Source organism: Mesoplodon densirostris, chromosome 13 (genome assembly GCF_025265405.1).
Source record: "Mesoplodon densirostris isolate mMesDen1 chromosome 13, mMesDen1 primary haplotype, whole genome shotgun sequence".
Taxonomy (NCBI): Eukaryota; Metazoa; Chordata; class Mammalia; order Artiodactyla; family Ziphiidae; genus Mesoplodon; species Mesoplodon densirostris.
The window spans coordinates 85,853,365-85,874,015 of record NC_082673.1 but is presented as its reverse complement, the minus strand read 5'-3'; the positions used below and the strand labels follow the sequence as shown (position 1 = coordinate 85,874,015).

Below are 20,651 nucleotides of genomic sequence, written 5' to 3'. Positions count from 1 at the left end.
GAAGGCTTGGCTTGTAGACCACAGGGTGACCCGGGGGACAGGAGGCGGGGTGCTCCTCTCATTCACACGGACAGCATTGCTTTGAAAGCTTGGCACAAACCCGTTTAAGGGCTGACCCCGAGGAACGTGAGTCCGTGGACGTCCACTTGCCCCGGCCCTCCTTGGGATGCAGGTCCTTTCCTTTCTGGTATGTGTCTCTTTGCTTCTGCCCGTGTCCCTTTTCTCCTTGTCGGTCCCCTGTGACTGTGCATCCTTAGGCTCTTTGTGTGTATGTCAGGTTGGGGCTTAGTTTACCCGTCCCCCCACTTGGTTCTATGTGTGCGTCGTTCACATCTACCTCTGAGCCCAGGCTAGAGGAGGAGGTGAGGGAGCCGGGATTCCAGACACAGATGCTCTGTAGGAATTTCCCATATCGGCATCACCGTGTGTCTTATAATCTACAATCTCTGTCCTTTTTCCTATGAATATGAATGTTTTTCTTTTTGAGTGGCTCACTTCCCAGCCCAGGGGTACAGATCCAGTCTCTTGGCGGTTGACCTGGCCCAGTGTGTTTTTCTCTTGCTATGGGGTGAGGGGCCTGCGTGTGTCTCTGCTGAAAGGGCTCTTGGAGCAGCTGTGGGGATGCACTCTGTAAATCTGTGAAACATGTCAGTCTCCCAGCCCATGTCATCATCCAGAACATTCTCAAAGGGCCACTAGCTTTGCTGGATGACCCTGTGCGGGTAATGGGACTTGGCAGTTCACAGATCCAACACGATGACATTTCTCTGAGTGGAAAAGAAGTTTCTCATGGACGCCTTTACCACTGAGTAGGGAGATTTTGAAGCCAGCGGCCAATCGGTCGGGGTTTTTGTTTTGCATGGTTTGTTCTGCGAGTCTCTGGTACCCACTGCTCTCTGTTGGCTACAGTGGGAGACTCAGCAGGAGTGTAAGGCATGTGGCTCAGGGGGACATGGTCTACCTGGGGGATGGAGGATGGCACAAGGTGGGATTTTCCAGAGTGTGTTCCTTAGAACACTGGTTCTGGGGGATGTTTCAGGCTTTGTGTGGAGGGGCGCAGTGTGCAGTGATTCGCAAACTTACCTCACCGCAGACCCCCCTCCTCCCTTTTCTTCCCCCCAGTGTTCCCTCCCAGCACTTAGCTTTTGTGAAACAACTTGGGAAATGCTGCTTATTGGAGAATCAAAGAGTAGAAAAAACTAGCATATCGAACCCCACATCTATCTGCTGTGCAGCGGCCTCTGATCACCCCCGAGTTAGAGCCACACCCCGCAGACCACAGGTGGCTGTTCCACCCGCCGCACGTGTGGCCTCGCTTGGCCTCACCCCTGCCCTTCCCTTCCCTTTCTCTCTTTCTTTCTTTCTTCTTCTTTTTAATAAGGCAGTTTGCCCTGAGTTTCTGTGTCTAAACCGTCAATGATAATCTGATAGCGTCTCCACGCAGGCTGCTCTGTGTACGTTACCGCTACTCCTTGTGCTAAAATGAGGAAATGTGCCCGGATTGCACAGCTGTGAAGCTCTAGATCCCCGCTTGAGCCCAGGTCTCTTTGCCCCCCACCAAAACCCCTGCCACTCAAAGTTCGTGCGAAATATTCTGGACCACAGAGCTCTCCATGGCCAACGGTGGGGAAGCATCTGTTCTGATTGTTGCTTTCCAGAAATAAAATCCAGGTTAGACACTTAGAAGAAGCTGTCACACTTCATCCTGTCCTTTCCAGGCTCTGATGAGATGAAACTGCCTCGTAAGTCTCAGACATAACTGCATTAAGTCTCTGAGGGAGGGGAGCCCTGAATTAACAGTGCTCAAGAACCCCGGGTCCTGCCCTGCCCCCAGCCCAGCTGCACGCTTCTCAGGGTGACTTGGTGCTAGCTTGCATTTGAGGGAATTGATGGCCACCTCAGACATTTATGAAAAAAAATTCCGTCTTCCTGTCGGGTTGTCTCAGCTGCAGAAGCGCGGCTGTAAATCTTACAGGTGTTCTACAGCCCGGGCCCCAGGGAAGCGCTTGCATAATCCAGGACCATCTCTCTCCACCATGTAACTTGATTTAAGTTTGGCGATGCCAATGTTATAGTTAATATTTCCTCCAGGCCTGTGACCAGGTCTCTCTTTAGAGAGACACCCCGACTGCAGTCTTCTTTTTGGACATTTTGGGTTATGAAGGGCGGATATGCTAGAACCCCGTTCTAGTATCAACGTGATTTTTGTCACACCGATGAAAGAAAATAAGGGAAAGATCGCTTTACATGTCAGGGTATAAGTGCTTTTGCTACTGTTGTTATTAACATTACCAATGGCTGCCACTCGTGGGGTGCTGTGTCACTCAAGGCGTTTGACCTAAGTGACCTGTAATCCTCAAAAACCTTGTGAGGAGAGGGGTTTTTTTGGTCACATATTTACCTATTTAATCAACCACTTCTTTTTTTACTTCTCTTGTTATGAAATAGAATGTACCTCCAGAATATTGCATACACACGAGTATGTGGTGTGATGAATGATTATGACATGAGCACTCCTGTCCCACTGCCCAGAAATGGACCACTGCCAGTCCTCAGAGCCCTTTCATGGGGTCTTCCTGAGCCCACCCCCTTCCTCTATCCAGAGGTGACCTTTATCCTGACTTCGCTGAGAATTACTTTTTGGTTTCCTTTGTAGGTCTACCATCCATTTATACATCCCTACACAAACTAATTTAGCATTGCATGTTTTTGAACGTTATATTATCTATATATCTATATATGGGCATATATCTCTATATATGGATTCATATATGGAATTTATTATATTCTTTTTTCTCAACTTGGCTTCTTTACTGAACGTTATGTTGGTGAGACTGCATGTCTCCCTCCTTCGTCCGTCCTTTGTGGCATCGTACTCCCCAGTGGGACACAGCACATGCTGTGCAACCCTTGTGGGAGTGTTCACGTGCTCAGCTCATCCATTTAGTCGTAGGTGGACAGTGGGGCTGTTTCTGTTGTGTTGCTGTTACAAGCTCTGCTGCTGTGCACTGTCTGTGTGCATGTCCTGGTGTGCTCGTCTACGAGGTTCTCCGGGGTGAACACACCTGGAGAGGACTTGCAGGCCGTGGGCACCTCTTCAGCTTTACGAGGCGATACCCAACCATTTTCCACAGTGGTTGCACCAGGTTACGCCAGCAGTAGAGGTGCACGGCCTGGAACCTCTGTTGCTCCATGTCCCAGGGTGAACGTTCAGGGTGGCCAACCTGCTGGGCCCGCACTGGCCTCTCTGTGTGGCTTTATTTTCATTCTCATGGTGGTTAGTGGAATTGAGCCCCTTTTCATATGTTTTTTGGCCATTAGTATTTATTTCTCGTTCCTTTTTTAAAAAGAAATATTGTTCAAATATTTTCTCATTTTTTCTATTGAGTGGTTTTGCTTTCTTATTTGTTTTCAGGAATTCTTTATATATCGGGGGTGTGGGTCATTTTTTTGGTTACATGTTGTGAATGCAGTCTCTCGTGCTGTGGCTTTTCTTTCCCCACACCCTATGTAATGTCTTTTACAGTTGTTAAATTTAATGTTGTTTGAAGAAACGTCCTATCCAGAGATTTAGTTTTAGTTGTTGTTGGGAGGCTTACAGGAGTCAGTAACAGAAAGAGGAAGGTGGTTTGTCCTTTCTCCTTTAGCCACATGGGTATAGTAGGGAGCCCACCTGTGTGGGGCCGGCCTGGCTGCCGAGGGAGCACAGGTGAGCCTCGCTGGGACAGACTCTGCTCTCCGGGTGCTGTAGCCTGGAGCGGGTTGGGGAGAGGGGGTGCTGGACCTCCAGAGAACAGTTACGCCACAGCAGGATTCATGCCGCCGGGTTTTCCTAGGTGCTGGGGGTGGGGGAGGCACGTGGGAAGGAAAAGTCACATCTTCCCAGGAGTTAGGGTAGGTTTCAGAGGCGAAGGTGCAGGGAGTAGCCTGTGAGCTAAGACTTTTGCAGAATGCATGGTAGCTTGTCTGGTGACCGTTTCCAGACAAAGCATAGACATGTTTAGTGACTTGGGGATAAAGAAAAAGTTGAACTCATCCAGTTGGGCTGAAATCTGTGAAGCACAATAGTGTTGTTTTCTTTCAAAGCAAAGAGGCGCATTGTTTTAAGTGCAGGGAGGGTGGGTATATTCGCTGGTGTCATCCGGTGATCCATGCTTTGGGGATCCAGGACTGGAGGCTTTGCTTCGAATGAATGGGTCAGTGATCAGCCTGCTCCTTCGGATGATGGACTGATCTCCACCGTCATGACATGTTTCACTGAGACAGCCACATCCCCTTCCTGTCTTGGCTCGTGCAGTATTAGAATCAATCAGTTCTTTCTCAAGGTTATTGAGAAAAAGAGAGATGGAGCCTGATGCAAGGAACTCAAGTGGAAGGGGGCGCCATGTCAGAGGGCAGGGATGAATGCCTCGTACAGCCGTCTGGGGGCCCGCCAAGGGACAGGGGCAGCTCACCTGGGCCCCAAAAGTTGTCCTGGAGGTTAGCCAGGTAGAGGAGGGCAGGCAGGGGTGTCACTGAGAAAAAGGAGCAGCCTGAGAGCATGAGGAGAAGCAGAGGAGAGACGGGGAGGAGCCCCTGGGCGGTACCTGGCCCAGAGCCTGGCTCACCTTGTGAGAGGGGCGTGGCAGGTGAGGCTGTCTGGGGCTCTGTACACACGTCAACACCAAGGTCTCCCTCTGATGCAAAGCTGCCACATTCCAATAGCCTGGCTTCTACCAAGCAGCGTCTAAATTGTCTCATACCAACCAGCCCACTTAATTTAGGTTGTAACAATTATATAATCTTTTCCAGCATTTTGGATCCAAATTCACCTGAATACCAATTAGACTTTGTGGTTTATCTCCTTCTTTATCTCTGTCTCTCCATTGACCGGGTTGTTAAACTAAGGCTATGAAATCATGACTCGTGGCCGTAGGTTTTACCCACAGGTCATCCGGAACTTTCTCCCTTGCCATTTTGCTTCCCCATCCTCTTCAGAGAGCATCAGGCCCATCACAGAGCGAGAGGCTCGCATTCTGATCTCTGAGCCTGTGGCTATAGGACCGTGATGCTGCATGTGCTTCCACACAGTGGCCCGCAGGGTCCTGCCAGGTGAGAGCCTTCCTGCTTGCTGTGGACGGAAGCCAGCAGGGCGCCCTCTCCTTCTACCAGAAAGCCATCCTGTGCTCTGTGATTGGTGACCGATGTCACAACCTTGGACATCACCTCCTCACCAGTTTCTCATCTGTTTTAAACATTCCTCTGAGTCCGTCTCTCGACGCCCATGGGAGATTGCATTAGCCTCTCTCATGTAGTTCGATGTCTTCTCATCAGGTTTGTCAGAGCCCGATTTCACAGGTGAGATAGGACTTCCTGTCCTCCGCTGTTTTCTTTCTTTCTGTTTGAAGAACCAGAACAGCAAATCCTCAAATTGTGACAAAGTGTATTTTACTTGCTTTCTTGACATAAGTCTGAGAACTTAGACTTCCAGCCTCCACAAGTTCAATTGTACTTTTTCTTTCAACTGAAATGGATGGTTGTCAGTGTAGGTTTTGAGGAGGATCCTTTGATGCACCTTTTGAAAAAGGCATATCGTTTGCCTTGTTGAAACATCACTGACACCTGACCTCAAATCCAGCTTCCGCCCCTGCCTTCTCCCCTTGACCTGGCCTTTGTGCTTAGCATGTTCCTGAAACCAGCTCTTTTCAGTCCGGCCACAAGCCCACCTCCCTGATGGCCAGTCCCAGTGGACACTTGTTAGGCCTTATCGGGTTTCTTAGCGCGCTTGACTCTGTCACCCCTCCCTCCATGAACGACGTTCGTCTCCAGACACCCCTGATTCTTCTGCCTGCTGCCGTTCTTGTCCTTCCTCACGAGCTCCTCTCTTGCTGTTCCTGTGTTCCCAGGTGCTGTTCTAAGTCCACTTGTCTTACCACTTTACACACTCACTGACAATGGGTGTGTTCCCTCCTAGGGCACTTTCTGGCTGCCCGTGCTCAGATCTGTACCTCTAGCCCAGAACTGTCCTCTGAGCTTTAGACTCCAAACACCTTATATCTTCAAATGCTTTCTGGACCTGCCCTCCTGGATGTCCAGGGCTCTGCGTTCTCCCTCTTTCTCTCAGTATCTGTAGAACTTCCTCCACGGCAGCCCGGATACCTTCCTCCCGTGTCATCCACGCTGGAAACTTGGGAGTCATCCTGAGGCTCTCTGTCTCTGTCTTCTCACACCGCGTCTCCATCTTCAGGTCGGCTGAGCCTTCTGCCTCTCTCTTCCTTTCCCATTTTTTTTGTTCCGCTCTCTCACTTTAGGCCTCCAGATCTCTTGTTTACACCACTGCAGCAACTGGACAGCTGATTCCCTGCCTTCAGGCTTGTTCCTTTCAAAGCCACCCTCTGTTAATTTCCAGAGTGAACATTGTGAAGTTGGCATGTCACCCTCCACTCGATACCCACCGGAAACCCCACCTCCTAAAAACCTCATTTCCTGATTCAGCGCACGTCCCACTGTGACCTGGCTGTGTCTGCCCTCTTCTTGGCTTCCACCTATCCCTGCCTCATCCCTGCCCCCCAGGAACGGCCAGCATTCCTCCCGGCTCACCGTGGCGGTCCTCATGTGTAGAAGTTGATGTTGAGATGTAGGCTGCCTTATGTCTAGAAAATCCAAGCAAACCAAACCATGCCCCTCCCAGGGAAGATAGATGTTCAGGAAATGACAAACGGGAAGTCAAATCATCTCTTCATTGCTGGCTGGTCTTGGGCCCCCAATCCAGTGCAGACCAAGTGGTCAGGCTGGGAATCTGTGAAACTTTGGGCAAATTCCTTAATCCTTTTACATGTCAGTTTCTTATCTGTAAAATGGAGATAACCATTGTACCTACCACATGAGGAGGTTGTGAGATTTCCAGGAACTAATCCATGCAAAACTTAGAACTATCTGGCATATGATAGCTATCAGTGAAAATGAGCTAAAATAGTTATTATGTTAGGTCACATTACTTAACAAATCTAATGCAACACTGCATTGTAGGCATGACAGCGGGTTTCTGCCTTGTTTTTTTTTTTTTTGGCGGTATGCGGGCCTCTCACTGTTGTGGCTTCCCCCGTTGCGGAGCACAGGCTCCGGACGTGCAGGCTCAGCGGCCATGGCTCACGGGCCCAGCCGCTCCGCGGCATATGGGATCCTCCCAGACCGGGGCACGAACCCGTATCCCCTGCATCGGCAGGCGGACTCTCAACCACTTGCGCCACCAGGGAGGCCCTCTGCCTTGTTTTTGATCCACTTTCTTTTTGGATGTTTTGTCTCACAATGCACTACAGGACTATAGCCTGCATATATTTTCCTCATAACTCTTGGCTGGATTCTGGCCTGAAAGCTCTCCATAAATAACTTCCCTTTGAGATGTAGCGTCCTTTGCTATCTGCAAGTAATCAGACTTAGGAAACAAGTTTTGTGATTTAGTTTGCTTAGATGACATTTAATCTTTGCAGTTGATATCTTAAGTGACCACACTCTTGTGTATTCAGGGGATCACGAATCTCTCTCATTCGTTACTATGTCCCCAGGGTGAGAGAACAATGTCTGACTCATAGCAGGAGGTCAGTAAATACTTGCTCCATAAGCGAAATCCCAAGATGTGCGCTGTTCATAACGCACTCAGACTCTATGCCTGGCATTGGGTGGGTGCAGGGGCGTCACCCACGCTTTTCTTTGCCTATGTCTCCTGTGCCACAGCGACGGCCCCAGCAGAACTCCCCGCTGGAACGTGGCCATGCCCCACAAGTTCAAACTTGTTCGGCGTGAAAGGCCCAGATGAGGCTCAGCTGTACCATTTAAAGAGAGAGGGTCCTAAGAAGAAGCTAGGTGGTGATTGATCGGGTGTGAAAGGAGACGGCGGCTTCGAGGGGGTAGAAGAGAACGGGAAGGTTGATCCTCCTAAACCCCTGGAGCCGTTCAGCAGTGCAAGGGGCCAGGGGTCTGACCTCCCTGCCTCTTAACGAAGGCTGAGATCACAGACTGTCAGAGGCTGCAGAAGGCTCTTTTGTCACGCAGGGAGGCTTGGTCAATGTCAGTCTTTGAAAGTGTCCCTTTCAACTTTAAGAATTGAAGATTTTCATAGAAATCAGTAGGTCGGAAACTGATTTCTCATTTGGGCTCACCTCTACATTGTTTGGCCCGTCTGCTCACATTTTGGCCATTCTCCTTTTCATTAGCAGTGCTACCAAGGAGCAGGTGTGGGGAATTAAAGGCGTCGAAACTCTCATGAGGCAGTTTATCCGCTTTGCTAGAAGAAGAATGGAATTGGCTCTCAAGCCTGAAGTTAGGTTTGTAGGACCATTTCTCATTTTAATTGCCTCTTCCTGCCTCTGTGCTCACTGACTACCCAGCAGCGGCAGGGGAGCGTTTTTGGTGGTTCTTTTTGATTTCTATGCAAATGCTAATATTTGCAAAATAATTTCATAGAACTTGCTTATATGGAGATGAAAGCACTTCAGAAGATTTCAGCTTTTATTTTAACTTTGCAGATAATCATATATTGGCATTTTAGGTCTCTTATTCTCTGCTCAGTAGATAGGTGAGAAGCCTGGCTAATTTTTGCCTTTGTTCCAGGTCCTTTTGTTTAATAAGCCCTCATAGGCCAAACCACGGGTTTCTTCTCCATGAAGGACGGAAAGTGGCATGTGCAGTGTAACACAAAGCATCCGGTGACCGCGGTGTGGCCTTGACGGAGGGTGGGGTCCCTGGGGAAGGGTTTGGAGCAGGTTGGCTCATCAGAGAACCCCCCCCCCCCCCGCGTCTCTGGGAGTCACAGCATTTCCTTTACAGGCCAGGTCAGCACTTTCTCTGTGCTGGAGTGACAGATGAGAGGGGGAGGGGGAGGGCTCTGGACACGTGTCTGAGGAAGCCTGGGCAGACTTAGTTGGTTGGGTGGTAAGAGAGAAGGGAAAGTCTAGGGTGACGCCCAGGTTTCTGTCTTTGCGTGAATAGCTGATTCTGCAGAAAGATCGTGAGTCTGAAATTGTGTGTGTTTATTTTGAGGTTCTTCCAGAGCATCCCTGTAGAAATGCCTGGAAGACAGTTGAAAATTCTATCTGTGGTTTGGGAGCCATCACAACTGGATATATATGGATATATCAGCACGTAAAAGCGATCATTGGAACCACAGTGGAAGAACAAAACAGACCCCAGGGCAGAACCTTGGAGAAAGTCAGCATTTCACCTCAGGCCTGGGAAGCAGATCTAGTAAAATAACCCGAGAAAATTTAGAGCGAGAAAGAGAACCTGGTGATACAGTGCTGTCAACACGTTACGCGTCACGGTGGGAGGTGTCAGCCAGTGGAAGGAGGTGGGGAAGGAGGGGGGCGAGGTCTGCAGAGGGAGCCCGGGCTGTACCCGCAGGAGCGGTTTGCCTGGGAGATCTGGGGGGCCTGAGAGAGGAAGGGGATGGTATGGAGGTGGCAGGCAGGACTGCGCTTCGAGAGCGTGGGGTGGGAGGTGGCCTACAAGCCAGGAGTAGAGTGATTTAAACCGGGCCCAGGTAGATGGCTTTTCTTTTCATTTTCTTCCCTTCCTCCATCTCCTTCTCTCAATGGGGAGACTTCAGCACATCTCTAGGCTTGAAGAACCATGGAAAGAGGGGCTGATTGGAGTGTCAGAGAGGACTTTTCCCGTAGTCGGTGCATCCCACTTCAGAGATGCATGGTTCTGCTTTAGCTCTTCCAGGTGACAGTGGAGGAATATGGATGACTTGGACAGTTGAGAAGGCGAGGCGGATTTGAGGTCTCACCAGACACAGTGGCGTATCAGCTCCCACAGACGTAGTAAGGGTCGTGTAAATTGCTAAAACAGTAAATGTAAAATTGTAAAAACAGTAAATGCTTTCTGTGGCATCTTAGATACCAGTTTATGTTGGATCATTTAATTCTCACAGCAGCCTTACCAGGTAGTGGTATTACCCCTTTGAATTGTTAAGAGGCTCAAAGCTTAGAGGAGTCTCACTACTTGTCTGAAGTTCCACGGCCAGGCTGTGCTGGGGGTCAGTTGAACGTGCCGCATCTGAGTCCCCTGCTGTCCTGTGGGCCGCTCTGTGCTCTTCCGTTCCCACTGGGCCAGGAAGCTGCTTGTGTCACCAGACAGGTCCTGAATGCAAAGCTGGGATTTCCATAGCCCTGTGCTGTATAGCTGTGTAGCACGTGGCTCGGAGGGACACTTGATTTTGTCCTGACCAGGAGTAAGGGCCTGGGAAGGACAGGGATCCGGTTGTACATCCATCGCCTGGCCAGTGGATGGGTCTCAGTGGGCCTCCCAAGAGACCTGAGCAGGCGCCTCTTCCCCTCACCACTCTCTGCATCCCCTGAAGTGGTTGCAAGTTGGCAGATAAGACTGCACGAACGACCCGTTGGTCCCCTGATCCTAAAAGAGCCTTGTCTTGCCCAGGTGGGGGTGTTGGAAATAGATTTTATCAGGCAGATTTCCCTAAGCGGGGACGGTGATGTATATACATGGTGCTTGCAGGTAAATGCTGTGGAGGAGTCAATTTAGTTAAAGAAGCAGGTCCATCAGGGAAGTAATGGTAAGGGGAGATGCTTGAATGGCATTCACTTAAAAAAAAAAAGAAAAGTGATAGATTCCTGGGTTGCTTTCTGTTATTTTCTTCTTAAACAAGAACTATAAATCTGGGGTGGACAGCAAAGAAAAGAAATCAGAGCAGCCTCATGTAGCAGAGACCCCTCCTACCCTGGGGACCCCTGCCAGGTGACTTGGACGGTCCCTGCAGAGGCAGGACTCAGCTGCCCCAGGTTGGCGTCTTTTCCTGGAGCATTTCCCAGCGGGCGGCTTGCCCCGCCCAGGCCTTCCAGGAAGCGGACACTCCCAGGTGGGAGGGTCGTGGAGGAGGACTGAGTGGGTGGGGGAGCTGGGCCTCCTTCTCGCGGGGGCTCGATGGCACGGGGCTGGCCTGGCCCTAACCCTCCTCCTTGTCGCTGCAGCCTTTCCGCTGCGCCCACTGCCACTACTCATGCAACATCTCGGGCTCCCTGAAGCGGCACTACAACAGGAAACACCCCAGCGAGGAGTACACCAACGTGGGCACCGGGGAGCTGGCGGCCGACGCGCTCATCCAGCAAGGTAGGCGAGCGGGCCGCGCCCGTCCTGCCCGGCCGAGCCCCACCACGGGGCGGCGCTGCGAGCTCCTGCGGTGCCGCCCCGACCCCTGAACGGTCCTCAGCATCACTGCTGTCCTCCGCCTCCTCCTCGCTGTTTATATCGTGTTACTTACACCAGGATTGTATTACAGCGACCCTAACGGAACTCTTAAATGGACAAAGTGATAATTAACCCACAGATTTTACCACCCTTCCCATGATGTTCATTTGTCAGTACAGTCGTCCCTCGGTATCTATGGGGGATCAGCTCCAGGACCCTCACGGATACCGCAGTCCGCGGAGGCTCGATCCCTTGTGTAAAATGGCAGAGAACAGTCAACATTTGTATCTGCAGCCCCACGTTGGATGCGGAACCCGGGGATGCGAAGGGCTGACTGTATTGCCTTCTGTCCTTGGCCCGCGCACACATTTTGCACAAATGAAAGCTCATGGCTTACTTAACAATGATTAACACGCACATTTTGTTTTCCTTTGGTGCACTGTCTTCCTACTTTACCCTCTGAGGGCTTTTCGCGATACAGCATCAAGTATTGTTTAACTATGCTCCTGTTGTTAACACGGTAGGGTTTCCAGATTTTTCTTTTATTGCAGTTCTAAATAATGCTGTACGGATCACAGTTATAGGTGGGATTCTTTAGATTATCCAAAAATATTGATTCAGTGCTCAGATTACTTATGCATCTTGAAAAGGAAAAACTATTTAGAACGTTTAAACTAAAGAGAATGGATGAAAACCTCTAATATCATTGAAAAGTTGGGCGGGCTTTTGCTTCTTTTTTTAAAATAAAGAATCACATTCCCACTTGAGAGGGTTTAGGTCACATGCTGTTGCCACACAGAGGAATGCTGTTGTATTTATATCTGCGCTTCGGTAATTCAGCTGGAAAATGATTGCAGCGTGCCATGAGTCAGTTGCTACTCTTTCCTGAATCCTGTGACTCTTTGAAGCTGAAGACCATTTTAGAAACCTGCCCCCGTAAACAGAGCTGTGGGATTGTAAACTCGGCTGCAGCTGGGGCCGCTCCTAGTTTTCCCATGCAGCGTGAAGCTCCACTTGCTGTAATCGCCATGAAAGGCATCTTAATGTAATGAAATGAATTGACTGTATCCTTCAGCACCTTTGGTGACAGGGCTGATGTACGGAGATGGATGAGCAGCAGAAAAAACTCGGGATAATTTTAATCCATCCGTCTGGGGTAATGGGAGCGTGGGCCTGGCATTGGCTTGAATGGCAGTTTCACGGAGCTGGAGGGCAGGAAGGTGCGATGCCATTTGGGCAAGTCACCCTCCTCTCTACCTGAGGCCCTGCACCTCAGGTGGAGTTCACAGCAGCCATCCCTTGTGATCGCGGGGAGAGTGAAACGAGAACACTTGAGTGTCTGGCACTCAATATATTTTCATGCCTTTCTTTTGTTTTTACTTTTTTTCTGAAAATATGCCAGTCCTTCTAGAGCTGGTGCGTCTTTTTTTTTTTTTTTTTTGTGGTACGCGGGCCTCTCACTGTTGTGGCCTCTCCCGCTGCGGAGCACAGTCTCCGGACGCGCAGGCTCAGCAGCCATGGCTCACGGGCCCAGCTGCTCCGCGGCATGTGGGACCTTCCTGGACCGGGGCACGAACCCATGTCCCCTGCACCAGCAGGCGGACTCTCAACCACTGCACCACCAGGGAAGCCCTGGTGCATCATTTTTGCTGACTCCCCTGTCTAGGAATCACAGAGGAGAGGATGGATCGCCTTAGAGTCACAATAAATAACTGGAGTAGCGGGCTAGCGATTCGTTTTAACATCCTTCACACTCTTGGGTTGGATGGGCAGGAAATAGACGTTTACTGTGGCAGTTGGGACAGGCGTGGGGATCTGATTGATGACACTGTCATAGCTCCGTGCTTCCAAACTTTCATCATTGCCTTGCAGAAAATGTACTGAGGTCAAGTTGCTTCACACCCTAAGTTTTCACTTAAGTTTCCAAGACTCTCTCTAATCAATTGGCATTCCCTGACAGGGTCTGGGTTTTATTTCTAATCTTTGCAGGGCTATTTTTGGCCTTTGTGTGTGTGTGTGTGTGTGTGTGTGTGTGTGTATGTGTGTGTGTTTATTTATTTTTCCTATGCCCCCCTTTAAGAGACATATTGTGGAAGGAAACAACTAAATGTCTCTTGGCTCATAGGAGACATCGTGCCATTGTGTGTTGGCGGGAGAACTGTCTCTGTAAGCAGAGAGCTGGTTAACTGGGGTTGCAGCTCAGAGATCTCAAGAGCACACAGCTCTCGCTGTGGAGAGAGTGAAGGAGACAGGGAGAAAGTGGAACTGGATAAAACGACTGTCTTTGGAAATGATGAGGTGTTTGGTACCACTGGAATTTTCCATTTCCTTTTGATTAATTTCATATAATTCTCCCTATCCCCCCTTGGTTGTTTTGTTTTGTTTTGTTTTGTTGCGGTACGCGGGCCTCTCACTGTTGTGGCCTCTCCCGCTGCGGAGCACAGGCTCCAGACGCACAGGCTCAGCGGCCATGGCTCACGGGCCCAGCCGCTCCATGGCATGTGGGACCTTCCCGGACCGGGGCACGAACACGTGTCCCCTGCATCGGCAGGCGGACTCTCAACCACTGCGCCGCCAGGGAAGCCCCTCCCATTTGGTTTTATTTTCATCTTCAGATCATTCCTCAAAAGATGTCTTTGTGGGACTTTATAATTTCTTGTTTTGAGATAGAGGAATATATGTTAAAATGATGATATAATAAAAAAAAACACAAATAAAATGTAGTTTTATCAAAATGATGCTAGTCTCCTGAAACCAATGCAGGGACTCCTTGTCCATCAGCTGTGTTTAAATGGTGTCGCACTGTGACACAGGCAGAGCCATCAATTGCTGGGAAAGATTCTCCTTCCCCCGTGCTCAGGGGTTTGGGGAGGGTGTCCGTGCACAGCACTGCAGGAGAGGCGGGAAGAAGACCAAATAGGCTGAGGTTTCTGAGGAAAGGCACGTGGTGTTTTCCACGGAGTTTGGGTCATTTCCAGTGAGCTCTGGAATGGGGGCTGCTAGGGCATCCACTCGTGTTCTGTGAGTGTTTACCAGCTGGCTGTCCCGGGGCAGGGAGAAGGGAACCTGATTCGTAGCATTTGCCAATTTCTGTGCCGTGCATATTTCCGCCAGGGCCAATTTTAAGCTTCCAGTGTGAGGTCGCTGAGCTGGGAAGAGATGGTTCCAGCGGCCCCAGCACACCTCTGGTCCTGGGGGCACAGGTGCTGCTTCCAGCCGCATGCCAGCTGGGCCCCGTCAGGAGGCACCAGTTCCCTTGGGCGCCAGTGCTTTTTGTCAGTTAGACTTGTACTGAATGCTACTTAAGTGTTTTATTCCCTGCTTGTGTTTTATGTACTTCTGATATTTTGAAAGCAGATCAGACAATCTCTTGTTTATTCTTCTCAGCCCATCACTTGTTCATTAATATGGATTCGAGGCGTTTTCCCCCAAAATACACATTTTTCACGTTGTATCGCTTCAGTGGGCCTGCCCCTTTCCTCCTTTTAAAATGCCCCTGATGAAGCTAGCTCAGGAGCTGGTTCACTAAATCACAGGTTGTGAAAGGCATCCGATGCTCTGATGCTGAGTGTCACAAACTGTCAGCTTATTCCTGGAGCTCACGGTGGGCTAACGATGGGGCTTAGCGGGCTGGTCCTTTTCCGGTGACCTCAAGGCCCTCCTTCAAGTCGCCCCAGGCGGTTGGCACGAGCGGAGGGTTGGGAGCACAGACCCTGGAGGCGGGTCTGTGATCACTGTGGCCCCTGGACCAGTTACTTACCTTCTCTGAGCACCAGGCTGCAAAGATGAGAGAGATCTTATTCTTGAAGATTCCAGACCCTGCCTGACATGTAACAAGTGCCTGATACATGGTTCAGATTCCCTAGCATGTTTATTCCCAAAGTCCTTCTTCACGGTGCATCTTGAGCTCCTCATGTGTCCCACACTGTGCAAGGCACTGGGCTGTGGTGGCAGTTTTGCCCTTCCTGTCTGGGTTGGAGACAGAGGCTGGGCAGCTCCTCCGTGTTCTGATCCTCTAACAGAAGGTACACCTTCCTCTTAACAGGCCCCATGTTGCTCACAGGAGGAAAGTCAGCTGCTTCTCCTGGGTGGTGTGCCTTAACTCAGGCTCCCCGTTTTAGGGGATCACTGAGCAAGGGTAGGTAATTAAGATAAGAAAAGATGTGAGGAAGAGGACCAGGAGAAGGCTTAGTCTTGTGGCATCTGCTAAAATCTTTGCGTTATTTTGAACAATTGTATTAGAAAAGTGTAAATATGTGTACATCCGTACCTTAGATGTACGTTCACACCAGATTCAGGGAAAATAGTATAGAAGAAAATCCAGAAACTATCAGTTAACCCAAAGTCCTTTATTTGACTTTTGGACCTTTTTATTTTAAAATTGTTTTTATTAGGGCCTAGATCCCATACATTATTGGCAGGTGCTTCCAGTGCTGTGATGCTACGCCGTGTTGTTGGTTGTTATTTTATATACTATCTTCTCTCTCACGAAGCCCTGTGGGGTTGGCGTCATCATTTCCATTTTAAAATGAGGAAGCGTAGGGAGGGAAAAGGACTGGCCCCGGCCACAAAGTGAGCCGGTGGTCAAGCCAGACCGGGGTCCTGATTCAGAGTCTGGCTTCTCACCACGGGTAGGCTGGATCTCAGATCCCAGGATTTTGAGGAGTGTGTGAGCGGACCAGGAGGGATGGGGGAGACCTTGCTTAAGCTCCGTTTACCAATTCCTCACTGGGGTTTGGAACGTCAGCCTGGCTTATAGTCAAATGCACTTTGTTTTTCCTCTGCAGTATTTCCCAAGTCCGATTTCGTATTTCACTTGTTAATAAAATCAAATTACTCTGTATCCACTTTCCTTTGTTGATTAAGCTGCTTTTGGTCCAGTTACCCTTGAGGGCCTGTATTAGTTTCTTATTGCTGCTGTAATAAATGACCACAAACTTGGTGGTAGTTTAAAGCAACACGGATTTATTATCTTACCATATTCTGAAGGTCAGGAGTCCCAAGATGGGTCTCACAGGCTGAAGTCAAGTTTGCTAACAAGTCTGTATTCCTTCTGGGGTCTCTAGGGGAGGATCTGTTTTCTTGCCTTTTCCAGCTTCTAGACGCTGCCCACATTCCTTGGCTCATGTCCCTTCCTCCAAAGCAAGCAGTCTTTCTCAGGTTACGTCACTGGGGTCTGCTCTCCCACTCCCTTCTTAGAAGAACCCTTGTGATTACATTAGGCCCATCCAGATAGTCCGGAATAGTCCCCCATCTCAAAATCCTTACGTGAATCCTACCTCTGAGATCTCTTTTGCCATGGGAGGTCGCATAGTCACATGTTGCAGGGATTAGGATGTGAATATCTTTGGGGGGCCATTGTTCTGCTGACTTCGCTGCCTTTTATAAGGATATAAGCTTTAGCATTTTTACCTTGGTAGAAGAGAAAACCAAGACCCAGAGAATTTAAGGAAGTGGTCCTGAGTCACGTGAGCAAGTGCCAAATTCAGGTCTTCTGACTGTCCAACCCAGTGTCCCATGCCATTCTGGGAGTTATATTATTGAGAATGAAATTGAATTTTCCATAATGTCAGCCACTGCAAAGGAGTGCAAATAGTTTAATGCTCAAAATTCCTCCAGAATATACTGCATTCCAAAAAGAACAAAGGGCTCCATGATGGAATTTTAAAATTGCTCCTGAAATTCTATCCTTTGGCCTGGTTTGTCTTTCCTCAGGAGGAATTTGCGACTTGGGCGGTGGGGGGATGTTTAGGGTTTTGTGGTGCACACTTACTATCAATGCTGCAAGAAAATTCACCAGGCCTCCCTGTGACCTTTACTGAGTGTGGCCTAAGCATTTAATGAATTGAAATGGAAATTAATGTTTCTCAGCTTTAATGTCAATTAACTGGCATAGTTACACCTTCAGTCTAGATTACATATTTCCATTTGTTGTTCTTTAATTAAAGCCACCATGGCAAAGGTGGACGTTTTAATTAATGTGGAGGCATTCTCATATTAATTTCAATTGAAACATAATATAAGGATGTTTTTCTCCCTAAATTAGTTTCTGTTAAAGAATAGCCCAGAAGGAACCTTCAATTTCATTTTAAAGCCTAAATTTAACCTTAGGTAGTTTGCTTGTGTTCATTGCCTCCTATTAAGTCTTTATAGAAGCAATGTGAGCTTAACCAAAAGAAAAGGTAGTGGTTCTCGTACCTTGGAGGGTTTTAAAAGATGATTGTAGGAAAATATTTCATTTTAGATGATTAATAAGCAATAACACAGAAGGTTAAAAAGTAAGTTTAATTATCCTCTGGGCAAGAAAGAACAAGCCCATTTGATTTTGCCTAAAAAAAAGAGTGCAGTGTACTTGAGTTTCAGAAAACAAGCATCTGTTTGAGCTGCCTTTTCTGTAGAATGTTCTGGAAGTTCAGAATTGGTGTCTGTTGCCAGTCTTTGCGCTGACTCTGGTCCCTGTCTCTGTTGGACCTGCTGTGCTCTCCTGCGCCCTCCCGGCGTGGGAGGCCGAAAGTTTAAGGGGCTGTGCTGTCGGCCATCTGGGTTGGCTTCCGTTCCTTCTCATGACTTTCTGGGGAATTGCCCACCACCTCAGGTGATAGACAGGAAGCCCCGGTTACAGAACGGTGCTCTCTGAGAATCACTGACATGGAATTGATTCAGGAGAGCTAGTACATCCCAGCTGCATCTAGGAGATGCTTAGATTAGGTGATGCGTACGATGAGGTTTGTCTAGTTCTTATATAATTTGTTAAGACACCTTGTCATGAGGACAGAATTCCTCTCCCTCCCTCCTTAGCGCCCCAGTGAGCAAGAAATAAATACTGACACTGGGAGGGCACAGGGAAGCACAGCAGGTCCAGCGGAGACAGGGGGCCGGGTCAGCAGACAGACTGACAACAACAGCAGGTGTCCTGAGAAGAGAAGGAGCTTGGGGAATGCAAAAGACAGAGAAAGGTGAGGATGGGGGTGGGGGCGGGGGACAAGCCTGGAGAGGCAGGCAGGGACCAGGCCACTGGGGTCACAGGCCACAGCAAGGAGCTGGGGTTTTATTCTGGGTGTGATGGGAAGACAGTAGAGGGTCTTACACCTATGTGAGATGTGATTCTGTTTGAGTTTTTAAGAGTTTTTATTTGTGTGCTGGGTGTAGAGCAGACAAACAGTGGCTGCGAGGAGACCAGTTAGGTGCCTGGTGGTCCCATCTCACTGCCCCGGCCAGCTCAGGGTGCACACCTGAGGGTGCCGGCACTTAGCCTGACTCTGGCCTCTTAAATGTCTGGTAGATTTGGAGGCCTGATGCCGGGACTACAGTTAGCCTCCTAAGGGGCTAGAGTTTGCTTCTGGAAGCACAACTGTTAAATCACTTTGCTGTACACCTGAAACTAACACGACATTGTAAATCAACTCTACTTCATATAAACAGACAAATAAATAAGTGATTTTTGTCCAGCTCCTAATTTAGTTGCTGCTTCTGATATAATTTTAGAAAGATAGTCTTTGTGTGACTTTGTGTGTCAGTTTTTTTGGTTTTTCTTTTTTTATCCTAGAGTTTTATATTCTCTTAATGAAAGCATCCAGATACTTCCTGGAACATGTGTAAGATTTAATGAATTAAATAAATAGTGACATTTCAGGATGTGACCAGCTTTTTGATTTGTCCTTTAGAAGGATATTCATATGGGAATTTATATCACTGGCTCCGCTTCTGATGTGAAGGAGACTCAGAATCTGGCCCTTGGTCTTAGTGTTTTAGGACGAAGGAGATTTGAGAAAAGCACCCATTGTCCTTCAGTTGTTTTTTGCTTTCCAAATTATTTGTTATTTTCGAATAAAAACATGAAAAAATCATTTAAGCTGTTCAGCCATTTGGCCAAGGGAATTATGTTACTCTTCTTAATTCTCTCTGGCACCTAAAATATTACGTGTGTGTTAGGTTCACTGCAAATTCTCATTTAATAAACGAAAAGAAATGCATTAAGTTTTAAACCTTTGCCCTGAAAAACACATATACTCTTGCTATTCTGTTTAATATTAAGGTAAGCTTGGATTGAAAGTACGTACTGGAGACAAAAAAATACATTCCTTAGATCTGAAGCATTTGAATGGAAGGCAGAATTCATGTGTTGTGAATGCCTCTTTTTACCTGTGTCTGTGCTTTCAGGTTGTTTGAAGTGTCCTGTGTGCAGCTTCGTTTATGGCACCAAATGGGAGTTCAACAGGCACTTGAAGAACAAGCATGGCCTGAAGCTGGTGGAGAACGAAGGAGATCCCAAGTGGGAGGTACTTTTTAAAGCATGGTATCGATTGTGACTTTCCTAAACGCAGATGACAAACCAGGCAAGCCCAGTGCTGTTCCTCAGAGCCGTGGGTTTTCTGGTTGGGAAACTTGGAAATCTTTTCAAACCCTGTCTCATATCTGAGGGGTACCACGGGGTGAGAGCCAGGCCATACATGTGACTTCTTACTCTGGGTTGCGTTTAGACTGGTTTGTGAACGTCTGTGTTGGACTCGTTGATATTTTCACTTCTGTTATCATGAATTCAGAGTTTCAGAAGTTGCATCTGAAAGCAGAATGCACACAGGGCATATATTGGCAGTCCTCACCCAGAGGGCAGGGCAGGGCCCATTTGCTGCTTCTAGGCCCCCCTCTCCTTCCACCGGAGGCATGTGCTTCTACCCGTCACCTTTGTTTTCCCCTCAGGTGTTGGAACCAGTTTCCTGACTGAACTATATAAAAACCAGTAGCTGTATTTTAAAAGCCAGTAGTTGTTTCTCTTTTCAAGTACCAGGGGTCACACCAAATTGCAGTTTACCTTAGGCAGAGTTTCTCAAACTGAGTCCTGCTAAAGTTATGGCCCGGATAATTCTTTGTGGTAGAGGGCTGTGCTGTACATTTTAGAATGTTTCGTAGTATCACTGACCTCTACTCACTAGGATCCATTCACATACCCAGCTGTGAAAACCAGACTATCACAGGCATTGCCAGTGTGCCCCAGGAGTCAAAATCACTCCCAATTGAGAACCACTTCCTGAGAACTTTCTAGGGCATTAGGGTATCCAGTGGGCTTACTCCAGTTAAGAATAATGGCTTTGAAACAAATCCAATACCCCATGAAAAACAATAATACATCATGACAATGTGAGGAGTATTCCAGAATTCAGGGGAAGGGTTGTCCAGTAGGAGGGAATGTGTTAATGTGTCCATGTAACCCATCATAATGAGAGAACTAGGGAGAAAAATGAAATGATCATCTTCATAGATGCAGAAAAGGCATCTGAAAATTTGACAAAATTCAGCATCCATTGATTAAAAACAGTCAATAAAGTAGAATTTGATGAATACATCTTTAAGATGAAAAGCAAAATGTATGTGTTTCAGCCCAAAAGCTGGCATCCTAGACTAGGGGGTTTCTTGTTAGAGTTGGGAACAGGATGAGGGTGCCCCAGGGGCTCTGTTTTTTAGCATCA

General features: G+C 48.3%; 1 protein-coding gene across 4 annotated transcripts in view; it reads left to right on the top strand.

The window, feature by feature from the left end:
* ZFAT (zinc finger and AT-hook domain containing) overlaps positions 1-20,651 on the top strand; it is a 254,220-nt gene that overhangs the window by 200,263 nt on the left and 33,306 nt on the right. For all 4 annotated transcript variants that reach the window (XM_060116135.1, XM_060116136.1, XM_060116134.1 and 1 more), the window contains 2 exons: positions 10,968-11,106; positions 19,345-19,463. In XM_060116135.1, coding sequence (XP_059972118.1) covers positions 10,968-11,106; positions 19,345-19,463 — 258 coding nt within the window. The remainder of the gene's footprint in view (positions 1-10,967; positions 11,107-19,344; positions 19,464-20,651) is intronic.